Below are 17,250 nucleotides of genomic sequence, written 5' to 3'. Positions count from 1 at the left end.
TTTAAATGGCAGGATCCGTGTCCCTGATTTCCCTTTGCCCCTCGTTCCAATATGGCTCGGCACGGCACTGCTAGTCATCTTGTCTTTATTTTAAAATTTGATATTTTGTTCATCATGGGTTTTTTGGGCTTGATTTAAAAATTTTTTTTAACATTTTTTATTGATTTATAATCATTTTACAATGTTGTGTCCAATCCCAGTGTAGAGCACAATTAAAAAACTTTTTGTTTATTTTTTGGGGGGGAGTAACTAAGTTTATTTATTTATTTATTTAATGGAGATACTGGGGATTGAACCCAGGACCTCGTGCATGCTAAGTACTTATTCTACCACTGAGCCATACCCTCCCCACCATGTATACCCTCCCCTCACTGGGCATTGATTTTTCAAAATTGCATTAAGTATTATTCATCTTGATTATTGGGTTTTTGGGCTCTTAAAGCAAGTGTCTCAGTCCCCTAGCCCTAGTCCCATTGCTGTCTCCATCACTCCCATCCAGCCAAAGCGGTCTTCCTCTTCCTCACTCTGGGCTTGTTTCAGCCTTCTGACTTTGCACTGGCTGCTTCCTCTGCCTGGTGCACTCCACTCTCAGATTTTATCCCTGCGATTCTTCTTGCATCATTACAGTATCAACTCAGATGCCACCTCATCAGAGAGGTCTTTCTTGCTTGACCAGCCCATGCACAATAGCATTCCTTACACCCTCTGTCCCACCCTATTTCATGGTCTCCATAGCACCTCCTGCTGTCCGTGATCTAGCTCATTTATTCAACGATGTGTTTATTGCTCACCTCCTCCACTGGAATGTGTTTCATGAGGGCAAAAATCTTGTCTGGCTTGTTCATTGTTCTATTCTCAGAGCTTAGAATAGTGCCGAACGCACAGCAGGGCCTCAATAATTATTTGTCGAATGAATGGGGTATAGGGGTGGGTCCCTTCCAGTACAGGGCCCAGCTGTTTGCATTTCTGGACATTTGGCCCACTGTATCATAGCTAGTTGTTTTCCTGGCTGTCTGTCTTCCATCCCCACGCAGGGTAGCCCTATCGTTTCCTCTCTCCAGCCCTCCGCACCCATCAGCGGCCTGGCACTGAGATGGGTCTCAAGGAAGTTTGCTTCGGGAATGAGTTTCTGTGGAAAGAGCCAGCAGGGCCAGGGCTCCCCAGTCAGCCGAGTGTGAGTGATGCTGAGAGCTGACTTACTTGTTCACGTTCACCTCCTGCCCACTCATTCATCTCATTAGAGCAGGGAGGGCCCTCAGAAAACATCCAGTCCAACTAATTTTGCAGACTAGATAGCAATAGGAGAAAACGATTATGATGACACACTAAGGAAAGAATGTGGAAAACAAAATGATCTTTGCTTATTATCCCTTATTCATTCAACAAACATTCATTGGGCAATTATTATGCACCAGGCACTGTTGAGGCATTGGGGATACAGCAGAGAACCAGACAGACACAGTTCCTACTGACAGAGCTCTTCCCGTCTGGGGAAGACAGATAATAAACAAGGAAAATAATAAAAGCATCATTTAGTTACTGATTATGGTCTGTGCTCTGGAGAAAATAAAGCCGTGTAGGATGGGTGGTGAATTTAGGTAGGGTGTCAGGGAAGGCTTCTCTGGGGATGTAACACCCGAGATGACAGCTGAAGGGTGAGGAGGAGTCAGCCACGAAAACACGAATTAGATAGAAAAATGGGAATAGCTGGTTTTGTGGGAATAGAGAGCATGTGTAGACATGACTGGAACTCTGGTGGCCACCTCAGGGCACAAGGCAATCAGAAAGATGGACACTGCAGGCAAAAACTAGAGAAATATAAGAATGAGGCAGCCTGGGTCCCTGACCACTGTGAGGTGGCCACACCACCACGGGACTCGGTGATGTGCTAGGAAGCTTGCCCTATGGAAAAAAGAAAAACAGCCTCAATTTATAGCGTTTGCCAGTTTCCATGGTGGAAAGGCTTCCACCAGAGCCGATTTCAAATTTTCAATGGAGGTCCCCGGACACGATGCTGGGAAGAGGTTTGCACGATTGGCTCTAAAGAACCGGCACAAGCTGGCTGTGGTGCACCATCGCCTGGGGTCCTTTCCTGTTTTACATGAGGAATAAATATGGTCCATTTAATTTCAGCTACTATGTCAGGCCTCTGTGACTAACAGCTGGAAGTCATTCCCAATAGGTTCGTGTGCATCTGGGCCACTGGGACAGATGGATCACGTTCACCTTAAAGGACAGAGTGACTGCTCATCCCTGATGGCCTTGGGTCTGTCCAGCTTGGGACACAGTCTGCGTGAGATGCAGAAGTCTGAGATGAACCAAGCACTCCAACCCTCCCCCTTGGAGGTCCTCATGGGCCCACAGGGGACCCAGCCACCCAGGCAGCTCTTCAGACTCTCCGAGGAAACTGCCCTAGAGGCTGCGTTCCTCACATTGCTTGGGGCACCCCAGGGAGCTGGACAAATTCCTCCTTGCTTTCAGGGCCAGGGAACAACAGGATCCTGGGAGCAACAGGACACTCATTTGTCCGTCCACAAACATGTGGCCCCACATGCTGCTGATTCAGCAACATGGAAAGAGATGGGGACAAGTCCCATGAGGCCTCATAGCAAAGGACACAGGCATTAACATCACAGTGGCTGCTGGAATAGTGGTATGGGACCTCCAAGCTGCTCCTCCTCCTGTGTCCCCCATCTCAGTGAAGAGCACCCCCACGCCCACAGCCACCCAAGCCAGGAATCTGGGATTCACCCTTGACACTGCCCAACCATCAATCCAATCAGTCATTAAGTTTGCCCTGGAATTTATTATCTCCTTTCTACACCCCAGGCCTGGTTCAGTTTTCATCACTTCTTTTCTGGACCGTGGCCCCAGGCTCTTCCCTGCCCCTGTGCCCCTCTGCAGGATTTCCACACTGTCTGGGAAGAAGGGCATAGCCTGAGCATGGCGTTCAAGACCCTTCACTCCTGGCCCCAAACTTCTGCAGCCTTTTCTCTTCATCCAGATCTGCACTGTTCAATACAAGAGCCACTAGCCACATGTGGCTATTTAAATTCAAATAAGTTCAAATGAAATAAAATTGAAATTCAGTCCCTCAGTTGTACCAGTTACACTAGGTTGCACATTTCAAGGACTCAATAGCCACATGTGACCAGTGGCTACTGTATCAGATGGCACAGATGCAGAACACTCCCATTATCCCAGAAAGTTCCACTGGACAGCACTGCTCTAGACGCACTAAGCAACTTGCAGTGCTTGCCTCCAGGCCTTTGCACATGCTGTTCCCTCTGTCTGGAATGCTTACCCGTGTGGTTTTCTCCACTTGTTAGGTACATGCACATCTCGTAATACCTAAATCAGACATCACCTCCACTAAGAATCCACACTCCAAGTTCCATTCTGTCCTCAGACAATCCTGTGTGTGCAGAGCCTGCCCTGGCACTGTATGGTACACACTGCACTTTAACTGCAAGGTTACCCGTCAGTCTGTCTGGTGAGACTGCAGGATCTTAGGGCAGGGACTGTGTCTGTTAGTTTCACATTCTCAGTACCTAGGAGAGGGCAGGACACAGTTTGCAGAATGCAGGAAGAGGCTGGGCTGGTTCTGAGCTCACCTCTGAACGGGTGGGCGGAGACCCCAGGCAGGCAGGCAGCTCTCCCTAGGTGAGACTGAGGGAACAGGTAACTTGGGAAAACGAAAACCTGGAACCCACAGAGCAGGACGAGGAGGCAGTCTGAGCTTTGTTACCTGCCTGCCTCTTCTCCTTTCAGTCCTGGGGTCAGACCTGATCCCTTGGGTTAGGAGGCTGGTTCTGCCACCCTCTGGCTGTGGGATCTTGGGCAGGTACCCTAACCTCTGTGTGCCCCTGTCCCTCGAGTCTGAAATGGGGATAATAATCCCTTCCAGGGTTGTGACAGTGAATTCAGTGATAGTAAGAAGTGTTCAGCCTCACAGTGGAGAGCCTGGCATATACCAGGTGCTCAGGAGACAGTGATCACCATGTCCTACATGAGGCTCCTTGGTCACTTCTCTGCATCACCTCCATTCACTGTCTCTAGGCCCTTCCTTTCCTCCTCAGATGGTCAGAGCAGGAAGGGGCCCCAGGGACCATCTGGTCCAGCCATCTGGAGTTCTAGAACAGGAAACTGAGGTCCAAGAAAAGGGAATGAGTGGCTCATGGCCACACAGCTTGACAGAGAACCAACTGGAAAATTTCCTCCTAGCAGAGGTCAGATAAGAAACAGGGAGCTGCTGATAAACTCCTAAGGGAGAGAGCTAACGGTGAGGGAGGACACTGGCGAGGCTGGAGGCTCAGAACCAGGTCTGGAGGTGGTGTGGTTTGGGCTTGAATTTCACAGGCGTCATGTCAGCTAATTCTTACAACAACCTCATGAGGTTAGTGCCTTTATTACCTCTGTCTCACAGAGGGGGAAATGGGGGCTCAGAGAGGTCAGGCAGCTTGCCTAAGGTCACACAGCTCCTCAGAGTCCGAGGTGGGGATCTGAGTGACTCCAAAATCCATGCTGGAAGCCACACAGCCTTTCTGCCGCCCGCTCAGTTCAATGCAGCAATCACGTCTGGGCACCCACAGTCAGGCTCTGTGCCAGCCACTCCGGGGGCTGCAGACACAGTCCTTGACCTTGAGGAGCTGGCAGTGAGTCAGGGAGGCAGAAATGCAAACAGGTAGACCCCAAGGGAGAACAGGATAAGCGTGGAGGGAACACCTAGGAACCCGGCTGCTTGTGACACTATCCCTCCACCTCAGTTTCCAATTTTGTAAAATGCAGCTAATGACAACGCTGGCTCCTGGCTCCATGGCAGCTGTGAGGATTAGATGACCTAATACACAACCTGACCTGACGCACAGGAAATATTCAGTCACTCAGAGTTATTGTCATTACCATCGCAATCACTATAATTGTATGTGAAGTAGAGACTCAGAAAAGGGGGGAGCTTCCTGGAGAGTGCTGATTATTGACGGAAGAATCAGGGAAGGTGGATGGATGCGCAGGGTCCCTTCCAGTCTCCAGGGTGGGGCCAGAGTATTCCAGGGGCACACCTGGTGTGTGCAGGAAGTGAGGGGCTTTTGGGGATGATGGAAGCCAGGTTTGTGGGTAGAGTCACAAGCTGGAAAGGCCAGTGAGGCGAGCTGGGGTGAGGGTGGAGTGAGGGGGGTGGAGGAGGCCTTGGAGGTCAGCCTGGGGGAGCTGGACTCTGCAGGTCCCATCAGAGCTGCGGCAGGACAGCAATCGGGGATGGGAGGGACACCCCTCCCTCTGGAGAGGGGGCAGAGCCAGGCCTGGAGCAGAACTAAGCACACAATTATGCAAATATGTCAGCTGAGAGGCTCTGGGGCTCCCATAGGATCGGAGAGGCCAGGACTGGGGCAGCTGCTGCGGGGGAGGACAGATAGCCCGGGCTCACGTGCCCCCAAGGCCAGACCTCCCCTCCTGCAAGGCCATCCTGCTCCCCGCCCAGAGGACAAAGCTGCTGAAGGAAGCCATCTGCCCTGGCTTCGGGGACCTTCTCACCCCCATCACCAAGCAGTGCTGCCCAGTGGAGACAGCATGAACTCTGGTGTCAGAATCTGGGCTGCGTGCCCCTGTGGGGATCACTTCTTCCCCTCTCAGGGTCCACCTCTCAGGAGCCTTAGCTATAAAATGAGGATGGGAGACACTCACGGGGACTGATGAGGATTAAATGAGATGACACCTTTGAAAAGTCATGGTGTGGCCCACTGTAGATGCTTAAGGCCCCCTCCCCTTCTCTGGGCCCGGGACTGCCTTCTCTGCCCCTCTCTCACCCAAGGAGGGCTCAGATCTTCATGTAGCAAACTGAACTTGCCTGTCTTTTCTCCTTTCCCCCAAGTCCCTCTGCTACATCCAGAACCCCTGATGCTCCTGCTCCCGACAGACTGAACTCTTATAAATCTGTCTTTGAGACCCATTTGCCCCTGAGGCTCCATATAACACCTCCTGACTGCACCCCTTCCTCCAGGCTTTCCCACCAGTACCCCCTGCATGCTGCCCCTTAATGTATATCTGACCAGGCCAGCCTTGTCTGCTCAAACCTGTTCCTTGCTCTCCAGCATCAAGTCCAAGCTCCTTGGGTTGAGGGGTGGTGCATTCAAGGCCCTTTATGAGCTGGTCAGACCTCACTTTCCCACATACACCTCCCCCTCTAGCCTCAAGGAAGCACCTGCTCACCTCAATGCCGGTCACTGATCAGACTCAGATAACCTGAGTCCAAGTTCCAGCATCATCGATACATATTGATTGTGTGGCCTTAGGTACAGTTTCTGAACCTCAGTTGCCTCATGTGTAAAATGGGGTGATGAGGCCCACCTCATATGGCTGCTGTGAGGATTAAACAAGAGAGGGTGCCTGCACTGTCTGCACCCAGGCAGTGGTGGCAGTGGATGTTTTTATCTTCTCAATCCTTAATGCCTTCTCTCTCTGCTCTCAGGACTCAGCTCAGCTGTCAGTTCCAGGGGAACCTGGGCAACCCTCAGTTACCACCAGAGGAGACTGGGACCTGACCTTGCAGCTTATGGGCCTGTCCCCCAAGAGCCACAGCGGAGTGTCAATTGAAGAAATTATTGAATGAATCTCTGAATCCAAGATGAAACCCACTTCCAAACCCTCCACGCCCACCCCAGTGTCCAAGCAGATCTCAGGGTCCAGAAGGTAAATGATGCTGTGAAAACATGACTGGAATGAGGGTCCAGGGAGCTGAGCTCTGAACCAACCTCGGGCAAGTCAGTTTCCCCGAGTCTTAAGTGGGGAAAGGACAGAAGTGGATGGCTTCTGAGGTCCCTCCCCACTTTGAATGCTTCCTGAAGCCATTAGGGTGTTGGTGAGGAGGGTGAGTCCTGAGCTAGACAGATCTGAGTCTGATTCCCAGCTCTGCCTCCTGTTTGCGGTGTGATCTTGGGCAAGTTACTGAACCTCTCAGCCTCAATGTCTTCATCTTCAAAATGGGCTGATCACAGTCTTATTCAGGGAGCAGGGAAAGGGAAAAGGGCTGCTGTGAGGATTCAACACCTGTAACAGCACCTGGTACATAGCACACATCCAATACACTCTGGCTTGTGTTTTTTTTTTTTTTAGAGTGGTTATTATTTCTGTTGTCACTTCCTACCAGATCCTTTTTATAAACGTACTGAGACCGCAACTTCAGTTCTGAGTTTTGACACCATGGCTAGTGCTTAGTCAAGGTGTCCTGGATGAAAATGGCTTTCCTGGCTGCCCACAGATACTTGTGAAGAGGGAAGTAGTGATGCCAACAGCGGCCCTGGGTCTGACTCAGTGCCAGCCTCACCCCCGTGGAGGTCGCTGTTTGCACACAGATCTTGTCCTCTCCTGGGAAAAGTAGCAGCAGAGGCTGCTTCCCCAGGACACAGACAACCTGGACCCCTCCCCATCCACGGTACAAAATGACGTGCCATCGCATCTGTTATCTCTTTGGATGGGCAGCAACTTTTTCTCTCTCTTTATACATTATTTAGACAGTTTTTGTTCTTACTTCCACTTTCCAGGTTGGGAAATGGGGCAGGGGAGGCAGTACCTTCTACTCAGCTGGAAGAAGTCAGAGCCAGAACTAGAATCCAGTCCCCAGATCTGCTCTTTCCCTGGTGGCTGCCTTAGCTTCTGTGGACCACCAGGCCCAACTCATCGGGGCTCCCATCCAGGGCTGATCCACTGCTGTCTCCCTTGGCATGAAGGAGGCCTTGGGAAAGTTTCCAGTGATCACATGAGGCCTGGAGGGGGTGGCTGGGACTGAATCCGATCCCTCCTCTGGAGGTTAGGAAGCTGAGAAGGCCGGAGAACCGGATGCCATGCCTGACCAAGATGACATCCAGCACCTGCCCTCAGTGCATCAGCTGGCCCAATGTCCTTAGCCTGACCCTGTGCCGAGTACACTCGAAATACAAAGACAGGCAGGGCATGGGGCAGACAACTACCCAGCCCTCAGAGGCAGCTCGGAGGCCAAGTAGCCCGGTCAGACTGGCTTCCAATCCTGTCCCTGCCATTTACCAGCTGGATGACAGAACAAGTCACTAAAATCCTCTGAGCCTCTGTTTCCTTATTTGCAAAAGGAGCAAATGATGGCTCCCACTCGACAAGGCGTTATGAAGATTAAATGAGGCAGTACAGGGAAAGTGCAAGTCCCACGGAGTAGGCTAGGACTCAGCAAGTATTGGCTGAGAAGCCCCAAACCCTTCTGAGATGGGGCTCCCTCCTGCCCCTTTGCTCTGTGGTCCTGTGCTTAGCCATGAAAAAAAAGGGAAGGCATGCACACACACACTCACACACACACACACGCCCACATGCTGTTTACACAACAAAAATGCTGTAACACTATATAGCAAATCTTTAAGAAAAAATCATGTTTTTCTATGGGGTAGGATTATGGGGACTTTTACTTTTACATTATATAGCTCTTCTTATCATGTTAATTTTAAATCAGAAAAAAATAAAGATATTTAAAAATTGTTGTATGCTACTCTGTGCCAGGCACAGTATCAGGCACTTAAAAAAATTTTTTTTTTAAATTGAAGTTTAGTATCAGGCACTTTTGATCCAGCCTCCCAAACCCTTACAACATCCTTCTCAGGGAGGTCCGATTGTCTTCATGTTATAAATCAGCAGGTGGAGGCTGAGAGAAGTGAAGTGACCTGACCAAGGACACACAGCTTATCAGAGATGATGCCAAGAACTGACCTCAGTATTTGAATCTTGAGTACAAAGCAATTTCACTTGGCAGGTCAGGGAAAGCTTCATGGAGGAGGTGATATTTGAGCTGAGACTGTAAAGCTGAATAAGACTTCTCTCCACTAGAGTTCTCAACCAGGGGTGATTCTGACCTCATGGGACATTTGATGATGTCTGGAGACATTTTGGGTTGTCACAGCTTCAGGGAAGAGGGGGTTGCTACTGGTATCCAGTGGGTAGAGGCCAAGGATGCTGCTAAACATGCTACAATGAACAGGACTGCCCTACACAACAAAGACATATCCAGCCCCAAATATCAATAGTACAGAGTATGATGTAACATAATAGAGCTGTCATTTATCGAGTGCTTACTATGTGTCAAGAACAGTACCACATTCTTGAAAATGTCATCTTATTTAATCTAACCTCATTATTCCCATGCTCTCAATGAGGGACCCGAGGATCAGAGATGGTCAGGAACTTTCCTAAGGTCACACAGCCAGAAAATGGTAGTGCAGGACTAGAGCTGCCTGAGTACAAAGACTGAGCTCTTAACCTTTCTGCTCTGCTGCCTCTGGGATTTATAATAAATCAAAAAAGCTCCAGGCTAACTGCTAGGCGAGGTGTGAGGAGACTCCGGCTGAGCCCAGGAGTAACCTCCTCTGGCCTCAAGGACTTGGGAAAGATCTCCTTCTTCCCTCTCTGTCATTTCCCCATCTGTCAGATGAAGTTTGCACCAGATGATCTCCAAGGCCCTGCTGGCTCTGAGTCTGTTTTTCTCCAGGAGAGGGGCTCAAGCCCAGCCTCCAGGAGCCCTGGGGACAACCGCCAGCTGCTGAGAGAGGAGGGGGTGTGCCAGGCAGGCTTAGACTCATTTCTAGTGCTTAAATTGCTAATGAGCCTTGAGCCCCCATGAAAGGAGAGGGGGGTGGGGGTGGGGAGTGGCTTGAACTTCACCCAGGAGCTTACTTCTCCTGGGGGGGAGGCATGTTTCTCTGCTACTTTCTTGCCAAGCCCAAAGGAGGCACCGAAGCAAGGCCCTCTTCTCAGGTGAGAGGCAGGTCTGGGCATTTGCCCAGCTGGGTGCATGAGTTCTCACAGGTAGAAGGAGAAGGGTTGGGAGCGGGTGCTGCCCCGGCCCCCACCATGTGCCAGGCATCTCAAATAGTAGGTTCATCTCAGGTCAGCCTCATGAAAATCCTGGTAGGCAAGAATCATCCTGACCCCAGTTCTTACGGAGAGCGTCAAGGCTGCCATAAAGTGACTTGATGATCACACAGACAGTGCTGAAGGAAGGTTTGGAACCAACCAAGACAGTACAATAGAGGGTAAGTAAATAGCAGTCCTGTTTTTCTTTTAACCAGAGAATGACAGTGTTTCAATGATGTTTGGAGAAAATATATGTTCAGTTTTTCCTGCCTGCCCCAGGACATGGGATAGACTGCAAAAAAAACCCCAAACACAGTAATTCAGATTTCCTGGCTTGCAGGTGGGGAAACCAAGCTTCAGAAGGCAGAGTTCTCTCCAGCTAAAAGTCAGACAGGGAGAGGAGGGGATGAGTGGCAGGGGTGGGATCTGGCCCAGGTCGGGCTGAGTTTTCTAGCCCGGCTCTCTCACTGCCTGACAGTGTGGCTTTGAGTAAATCACATCACCTCTCTGGACCTGCATCTCTACAATTGCATAATGAAGAGGCTGGGCAGATGGTCTCAGACAGAGTCCCTTCAATCTCTCACGCCCTGTGCCCAGTCCTGTCCAGGGTTCTCTCCTCCTCCTTGTTTATGTGACTTCATAGTTGGGGAGATGGAGACACCAGTGCCTGACACAAGGGGCTCTGGGGGCAAACGACAAATGCCAGCCTTACACAAGCCCCCAATGTCCCCAACCCTTGCTCTCCACTCTCAAAGAGACAGACTGGAAGGGAGTCTGTTGTGGTTTGGGGATTAAATGGACAGAGAGGGGGTGAGGTGAACATGGGGCCATTTCTCTTAGGGCCGTGGGCATCTGCTGGTGTAGGCTGACTAACAGAGACCCATGTATAAGGTGTGTGTGGGGGCTGCCCTACGACATCAGGGCAGGTAGTTATTTAGCTCCTGCTTAAGCATCTTGAGGGTCAGGGAGCTCACCACCTCCCAAGTTAGCCCACTTGCATTTTCATAAAGTATTTGAGTCAAAAACCTTTTGCTTCCAAAGGCCCCACAGTCTGGGCCAGCTCAGATCAGGGCTGATCATTCATTCATTCAACATTTAATGATGCGTGCTGTGGGCCAGGACTTGTGCCAGACTTTGGAGCCATAGATATGATGACTAAGAGACTGTCCCTGCTCTTGGGGGACTGTGTGCTGGTCTAGTATTCCAAGAGCAAAGACACAAGGCTGCTAGATTTAAATGGTTTACCTTGAGAAAATGGTTTAAGTTTAAAGAAGCTTGGGAGTCATTTTATTAAACACAGTAAAATGGGTTTCTTTGCTACAAGATTTGCCTTTAATATGCAAATATATGCCAAGAATCCTCCAAGGAGGGTATAGAGAATACCCTATAATTCCCAAATATAGCTGATCTTGGAACACTACTTTTTGAAAGATTATACTTATCAACAAAGACTATTTAGGGGAGATACAGCTCTAATGCTATTGTTTTGGCTGGTGGAGCTTGGAGAAGGTTTATACAGAGAGGGCATTTGAACAGGGCTTTGAGAGTTGAGTAGGAGTTGGTCAGTGAGGATGGGAAAGCTTAAGGGAGACCAGTTATAGTCCTAGCCTGACTATGCTCAGATTACTGTGCATATACTGTTTCATTTAGTCCAAAGGTCCTGATGTGGGTGACGGAGCCAAGGAGGTCACCAAAAGTCCCTGGAAACTCCTAGAAGTCCACTTTCCTCTGTTTTCTCAAATCACCTCACCTCTAAATCTTATTGTCCAAATCTTGAGTCTTGTCCTCATTCTCATTCTGGCCTCTACTCAGATTTAAACCCAATGGTTCTTAGAGTGTCTGAACTTGATCCCAGCCTCAGCCCCTCACACACCATGGCCTAGCCCCTGACACCCAAACCCACCCCCTCAGCAACTTGATGACCCTCATTTAGACCTTCTCTTAGATTTAACCCTGACCTGTCCAGAGCAATCTAGCTCAGGTACTGCTCCCTAGGTCCAGATGCATACCTGATTGAACCCTGGGGCATAGTGCCCCCAAGTCTGCAGCTCAGCTACTCCATACAGTTCAGACTCATCCTCATATGGCGATCCTGCCCCCTGTCTAGCCCCGACTTTGTTCCCATCCCCATCCGTGTCTTTGTCCCCAGCTCAGTCCTGATCCATTCTTATGTGGCCTTGTCTCCAGGTCCAGCTCCATGACCCCTCACAGTGGCCCTGCCCTTGTCCAGTGGATTCGGCTCCATCCCTAACCCTGCTCCAGTCAGTACCTGATCCAGCTTTTATTTCATTTGTCCCCGCCGCCGTCCCACTCCGGTGATCTCTCCGCCTACCATGGACCCACCCCCCCACTTCAGGTCTATCCGAGACCCCGCCCAGTATAGACGGCCCAAGGCCCCACCCTCAATACCGCCCCCTCTCCGCGGCCCCGCCCCATCCTAATTCTGATAGGGCCCTGACCCTGCCGGCAGCCCCGCCCTGTGACAATTATGACTGAGCCCTGCCCGTGGTCCAGCCCTGACCCCGCCCCTGGCCCGGCCCCCCCCCCCGCCCCAGGCAGGCGGGGCAGCCCACCTGCAGCTCCTCGAAGGCATCGTCGATGCCGGTGACCTGGTGCTGCTCGTGCAGCGCGGGTTCGTCGCAGAAGAAGCAGAGCAGCGCGCGGTCCGTGAGGCAGAAGAGCTTGACCTTGTCGTGGGCCTGGCAGGGTCTCGCGGCGCGGCGCGCGCTGAGGATGGCGTCCAGCGGGAAGGCGCTGTAGCGTTCCACGATGTTGGCCAGCTTGAGGCTGGGCGCGAGCGCGGGCTCGGCAAACGTGCGCCGGCACTCGGGGCAGTCGCGGGCGCCCTGCGCCTCCTGCCTCACCCAGTGCTCGGTGATGCAGCGGCGGCAGAAGTAGTGCTCGCAGCCTAGGCTCACCGGGTCCTGGTAGATGCTCAGACAGATGGAGCAGAGCAGCTCGTCCTTGAGGCTGCACGCCATGGCGCCGGGGCTGGTGAAGAGGGTCCCCTGAGATGCAGGGGGGCGGCTGGGAAAGCGCGGCGCTGTCGAGGGCAGCACCTCGGGATAGAAGAGCAGGCCCGGAGAGACAGGAGCTACAGGAGAAGGAAGGGGGTGATGTCTGGGAGAGAGGTAACATGAGTAAGAGTAGCAGGATAGGGACTACCCTGGAAGTGAGCCCAGAAAGGTGGTCTCGAGGTAGTGGATGACCAGGAGCGATGGGTGCTGGAGGGAGGGTGCGTTGGGTGTCTGAGGGAAGGTGCTCCTGTCAAGAAGCTTCTAGGGAAAGGGACAGTTCGAAGAGATGGGTGCTGGGAGAGGGAGATCTGGGAGGGGGTGAAGGTCTTGGGGGGTTGTAATATCGGGATGGGTGCCCTGGGGGGAGGGGGAGAAGCTGAGGATGGGGAATTCTCGCGGAGGGGGAAGCCAGGCGGAGCCGCACCGCGGCTCTGCCTGGCAGAGGTGAAGAGGGGTGTGAGCACGCTCAGCTGCCCGATCCCGGCCCCAAGATCCGGACCCGCGCGGCCCCTTACCCTCGCCGGCTCAGCGGCCACTGCTCCGGTCCGAGCGCAGCCTCTCAACCCGGAACCAGCCGAGCTGGAGCTGCCGGTGGCCGTGGCTCCCTCCCCGCCCCTGCGGGCGGGGCCCAAGCGACTCCGCCTTCGCGGCGGGCGGGGGAGAGGAGGGGCGGGGCCTGGCCTCCAGCTATGGACCCCCCCTCCCCGCCCCCACCATTCTCTAGCTCCCCGGGGAGCGAAGCCCAGCTGTTTCTTCAGGGTCTGCAATTGGAACAACATCCAGGTCTCGCTTGGGGGTCCCTGTGGTGGGAGGGGGGGCAGTTAATTTGATAGGATAACGAGTAAAGGAGGGATATCTTTTTGGATCATCAATGCGAAGATATGGGAAAAATAATATTTTGTATTAAAACAAAGATACATTGTGTAATCTGCATAAAATAACAACTTTTGCATAAAATATTAAACTAAAACTCGAGAATTACCCTGCTTGCTTAGAGTAAGTTCAAGACCCTCACATTCCCAAGCTTTGGGGTCCCATTTCCTCTTCACTTTCTTGACGGGTGCTTGGGGGAGACGTTTGGAAAGCCCTGGCCCTGACTAATGTCTGATCCAAGGAGTTGTCTCCACTCAGCAAATATTTCTGGAGGGCTATACTGTGTGTGTGTGATGAGGGGTGTAGGGAGTAGGGGTGGGGGAGTGGAGCAAGAGAGGGAGAAAGAGTAATAGGAGACCTTGTCTTGTTTGCCAGATGGAGAGGGGATAAGGGATTTCTAGGCAGGGGGGCAGCAGGAGCAGGAGCATGGAGGCGTGAAAGGGGAGGGCACATTTGGGGGAAGAACAAGTGGTTCTTTACTGTTGGGGGTGGGGTGCAGAAGGGGCTAGGGTGAGATGGAGGGCATTGAGGGTCATGGTAAAGGATTTCCTGAAGGCACTGGGCTTTCAAGCAGGGGATTGACCTGGTCTGTTATGGGTTTCAGGAAGTCAAGGAGCAAGATGAAGATAGGGACCCTTTCTGATGTGTCTGCGTATGTGAATTGCTCCGCGAACAGTGAAGGTGCGTAGCTGAGTAACAGTAGCAAAGACGTGGATTTCAGGAAGAGAGACTGGGCCCCAGTAGATCACTGTTGGCATAGTGCCTGCAGGAGATGACAATCTGAACTGGGGCAGTGACAGTGAGTAAGGAGAGAAAGCCAGGGTACTGAAAATACAGACACTGTGAACTTTTGTAATGGATTGGATATGGGGTGAGAAAAAAGGAGGCATGAGGGTGACTCCCCAGTTTCTGGCTCTTTCAGCAATGTCTTCACTGGAGTTAAACTTTATTGAGGTACAATTTAAGAAGCAGCTTGAAGTTTACTCCTCTGCTACTTACGTGTCCTCTATTATTACATCATCACCTGGTTCAGCGTCTCCATCATTGCCAGAAACAAGTTGGTAGCTCATGCAACAACCATTCATTGACTTTTCCTTGCAGTCAGAGCCCTGGTTTTGTTCAGGTGGCCCCCTTCCCCATGAGACCAAGGGACGGCTGACCCCAGCCTAGCTCTGGGAGTAAGTCCTGTTTGGTATAAGTCCATCAAGGTGGTTGCATTCCTCTTGCCAGTGATGATTTGGGTTTGGAAGTATGATGCAGGTCTGGCCTGAAAAACCAGAGAGGAAGCCTGGGGATGGGGTGGGGATGGGGAGGCAGCTTCTGCAAAGGGTCTCTTCCCTTTCAAAAACAGTCTGCCCCCTTTGCTGGATGTAAATGTGTTTGGTGGTGATACTTGGAATTATTCCCAGTCTGAGGATGCAGCCAACACATGACAGAGGCGGGGAGAATCCTAGGGAGCTGGTGCACTGATGCAGAGCCTAGACTTTTAGATATGTGAGATGGTCCATCTTATTGTTTAAGCAAGTTTAATAGCAGTGTGCTCTCTCTCGCCAAACAAAAGAATCCCAAATGATGCACTGACATGCATCTCTATTTTTTTTTTATTGTAAAGAGGGCAGGTCTAAATTATTGAAGAATTTGAATGGAAATGAAAAAAGGCTTGATGATGGATGAAACAGTGGGCTTCATTTATTCAACATGTAATCCATCCTCCTCTTTCAGAGCAATATAGCAGCTGGAGAAATGGCTGGTGTGCTAGAGCTCACGTTTTCCAGGCGCTCTTGCAGCTGAATGTGGCTTTGTGACTAAATTCTTTCCAATAGAAGGTAAATAGAAATAGTCCTTAAGGCTTTTACTCTTCCTCTCTCTGTTTTCTCTTCTTTTGTTGTGGAACACAGATGTGCCAGGAACCCAGCTTCAATAATGCTTCAAAGAGGCTACCAGTGCAAAGATAAGGAAGGAACCTAGGTTCTTGAGTGACTACATGGAGTGGAGCCACCCACCAGTGTGGACTTGAGAGTGAGAAATAAACTTCCGTTTTCTAGAGGCCACTGTATTTTGGGTCTCTGTTGCAGCAGCTTAAGCCCTGCTATCCTACAGCTCTTTACAGAAGGGGCTTCGGTACTGTTGTATAGTATTGTCTAAATCCTTTGAGGAGGTAAGTTCCTCTTAACATCTAGCACCAATGTCTTCCAAAGTGCATAGAACATGGTTTTCTCTGGCTGCAAGTCACAGTCTCTTTGACCTTTCACAATACATTTCAGCTTTTATTCTTTTCACCCTTTGAGCTGTTCTTCTCCTGAACTTACCCCGTTAAGGTGCTGAACGCTACACTCAATGCAGACTGTTGGTTATATTTAAGCTTAAGTTTGGCAATCATTGCTTTTTCTGGATCTGTTTCCCTACCCTGATGCTGTTGAGAGATCTGAACCAAGACTTGGTGATCCCGACTTCAGTGCATGCCATCCACTTTCATTCATACTCTAAAAAATAACATCAGGGTTTGTTTGTTTGTTTGTTTGTTTGACAGTCACCCAAGAGATGCTGTTGAGTGAAAAAAAAAGAAAGGAAGACTCGAACACACACAGACGCACAGACACAGACACACGCAGTCCTACACATGTGCACAGGCATTATCTGTATAGGAAAAAAATCTATAGAATGCTATAGTGATCCTACGTGTGTTTATCTGTGGGCTAGGGTGGGGGGAGGACTTTACCTCTTACACTAGATAGCTTTATTTGTTTATTATTTAATTTTATAATCAGAAAAAAGACACAGTCGATTCTCATCATTCATGGATTATTCATTCATTACTTGCAAATTCACCTACTCCTCAAATTTACTTGAAATCCCCAAGTCAATACTTGAGGTGTTTTCACTGTCATTTGTGGACGTTCGCAGGCCCAGGGTGGCCAGAATTTGGACTGCCCAGCACGTGTGTTCCCAGCAGAGGTGGGACTGGGGCACCACTGCCTTTTTGTTCCAGCTGTCGTGCTGTCAGCTTTTCATAGTCAATTTGGTGCCACATTTTTCTCACTTTGGGGCTTTTGGTTGGTGGTTTTGCTATCTTAAAGTGGCTCCCAAGCGTAGCACCAAAGTGCTGTCTGGTGTTTCTAAGCATGGGGGCTCTGACGGACCTTGGTGAGAGAATGTGTGTGTTTGATAAGCTTCATTCAGGCATGAGTTATAGTGCTACCAGCCCTCAATTCAGTGTTAATGAGTGAACAACATATATTAAATACAGCATCTTTAAACAGAAACACACGTGAAACAAGGTTAGGTATTGATCGGTTGACGAAAATGTGGCCAGAGGCTCCCAGGAACCTAATGCTGTATTTCCTCAAGGGGCAATGATTCAATATTCCATATTTCCATCTTTGCAGCAACTGAATAGAACAGAACTACATGAATGTCAGGGAGTCACCTGTATTTAACGTTGTGTCTAACAGCATCCATCAACACGAGGTACCAACCCCCCATGCCCCTTTCCATC

The 17,250-nt window shown here is 50.6% G+C and overlaps 1 protein-coding gene across 2 annotated transcripts in view; it reads right to left on the bottom strand.

The window, feature by feature from the left end:
* The window catches only part of TRIM62 (tripartite motif containing 62), a 31,565-nt gene extending 18,045 nt beyond the window's left edge, over positions 1–13,520 (bottom strand). For both annotated transcript variants that reach the window (XM_010952136.3, XM_074376911.1), the window contains exons 1-2: positions 13,397–13,520; positions 12,438–12,958 (exon numbers count right to left, since the gene is read on the bottom strand). In XM_010952136.3, coding sequence (XP_010950438.1) covers positions 12,438–12,845 — 408 coding nt within the window. In that variant the 5' untranslated portion in view covers positions 12,846–12,958; positions 13,397–13,520. The remainder of the gene's footprint in view (positions 1–12,437; positions 12,959–13,396) is intronic.
* Between the last annotated feature and the right edge of the window lie 3,730 nt (positions 13,521–17,250).

The sequence above is a fragment of the Camelus bactrianus genome, chromosome 13 (assembly GCF_048773025.1).
Source record: "Camelus bactrianus isolate YW-2024 breed Bactrian camel chromosome 13, ASM4877302v1, whole genome shotgun sequence".
NCBI classification, from domain to species: domain Eukaryota; kingdom Metazoa; phylum Chordata; class Mammalia; order Artiodactyla; family Camelidae; genus Camelus; species Camelus bactrianus.
The sequence above is the reverse complement of the archived record's forward strand: the minus strand, read 5'-3'. Positions and strand labels throughout refer to the sequence as shown.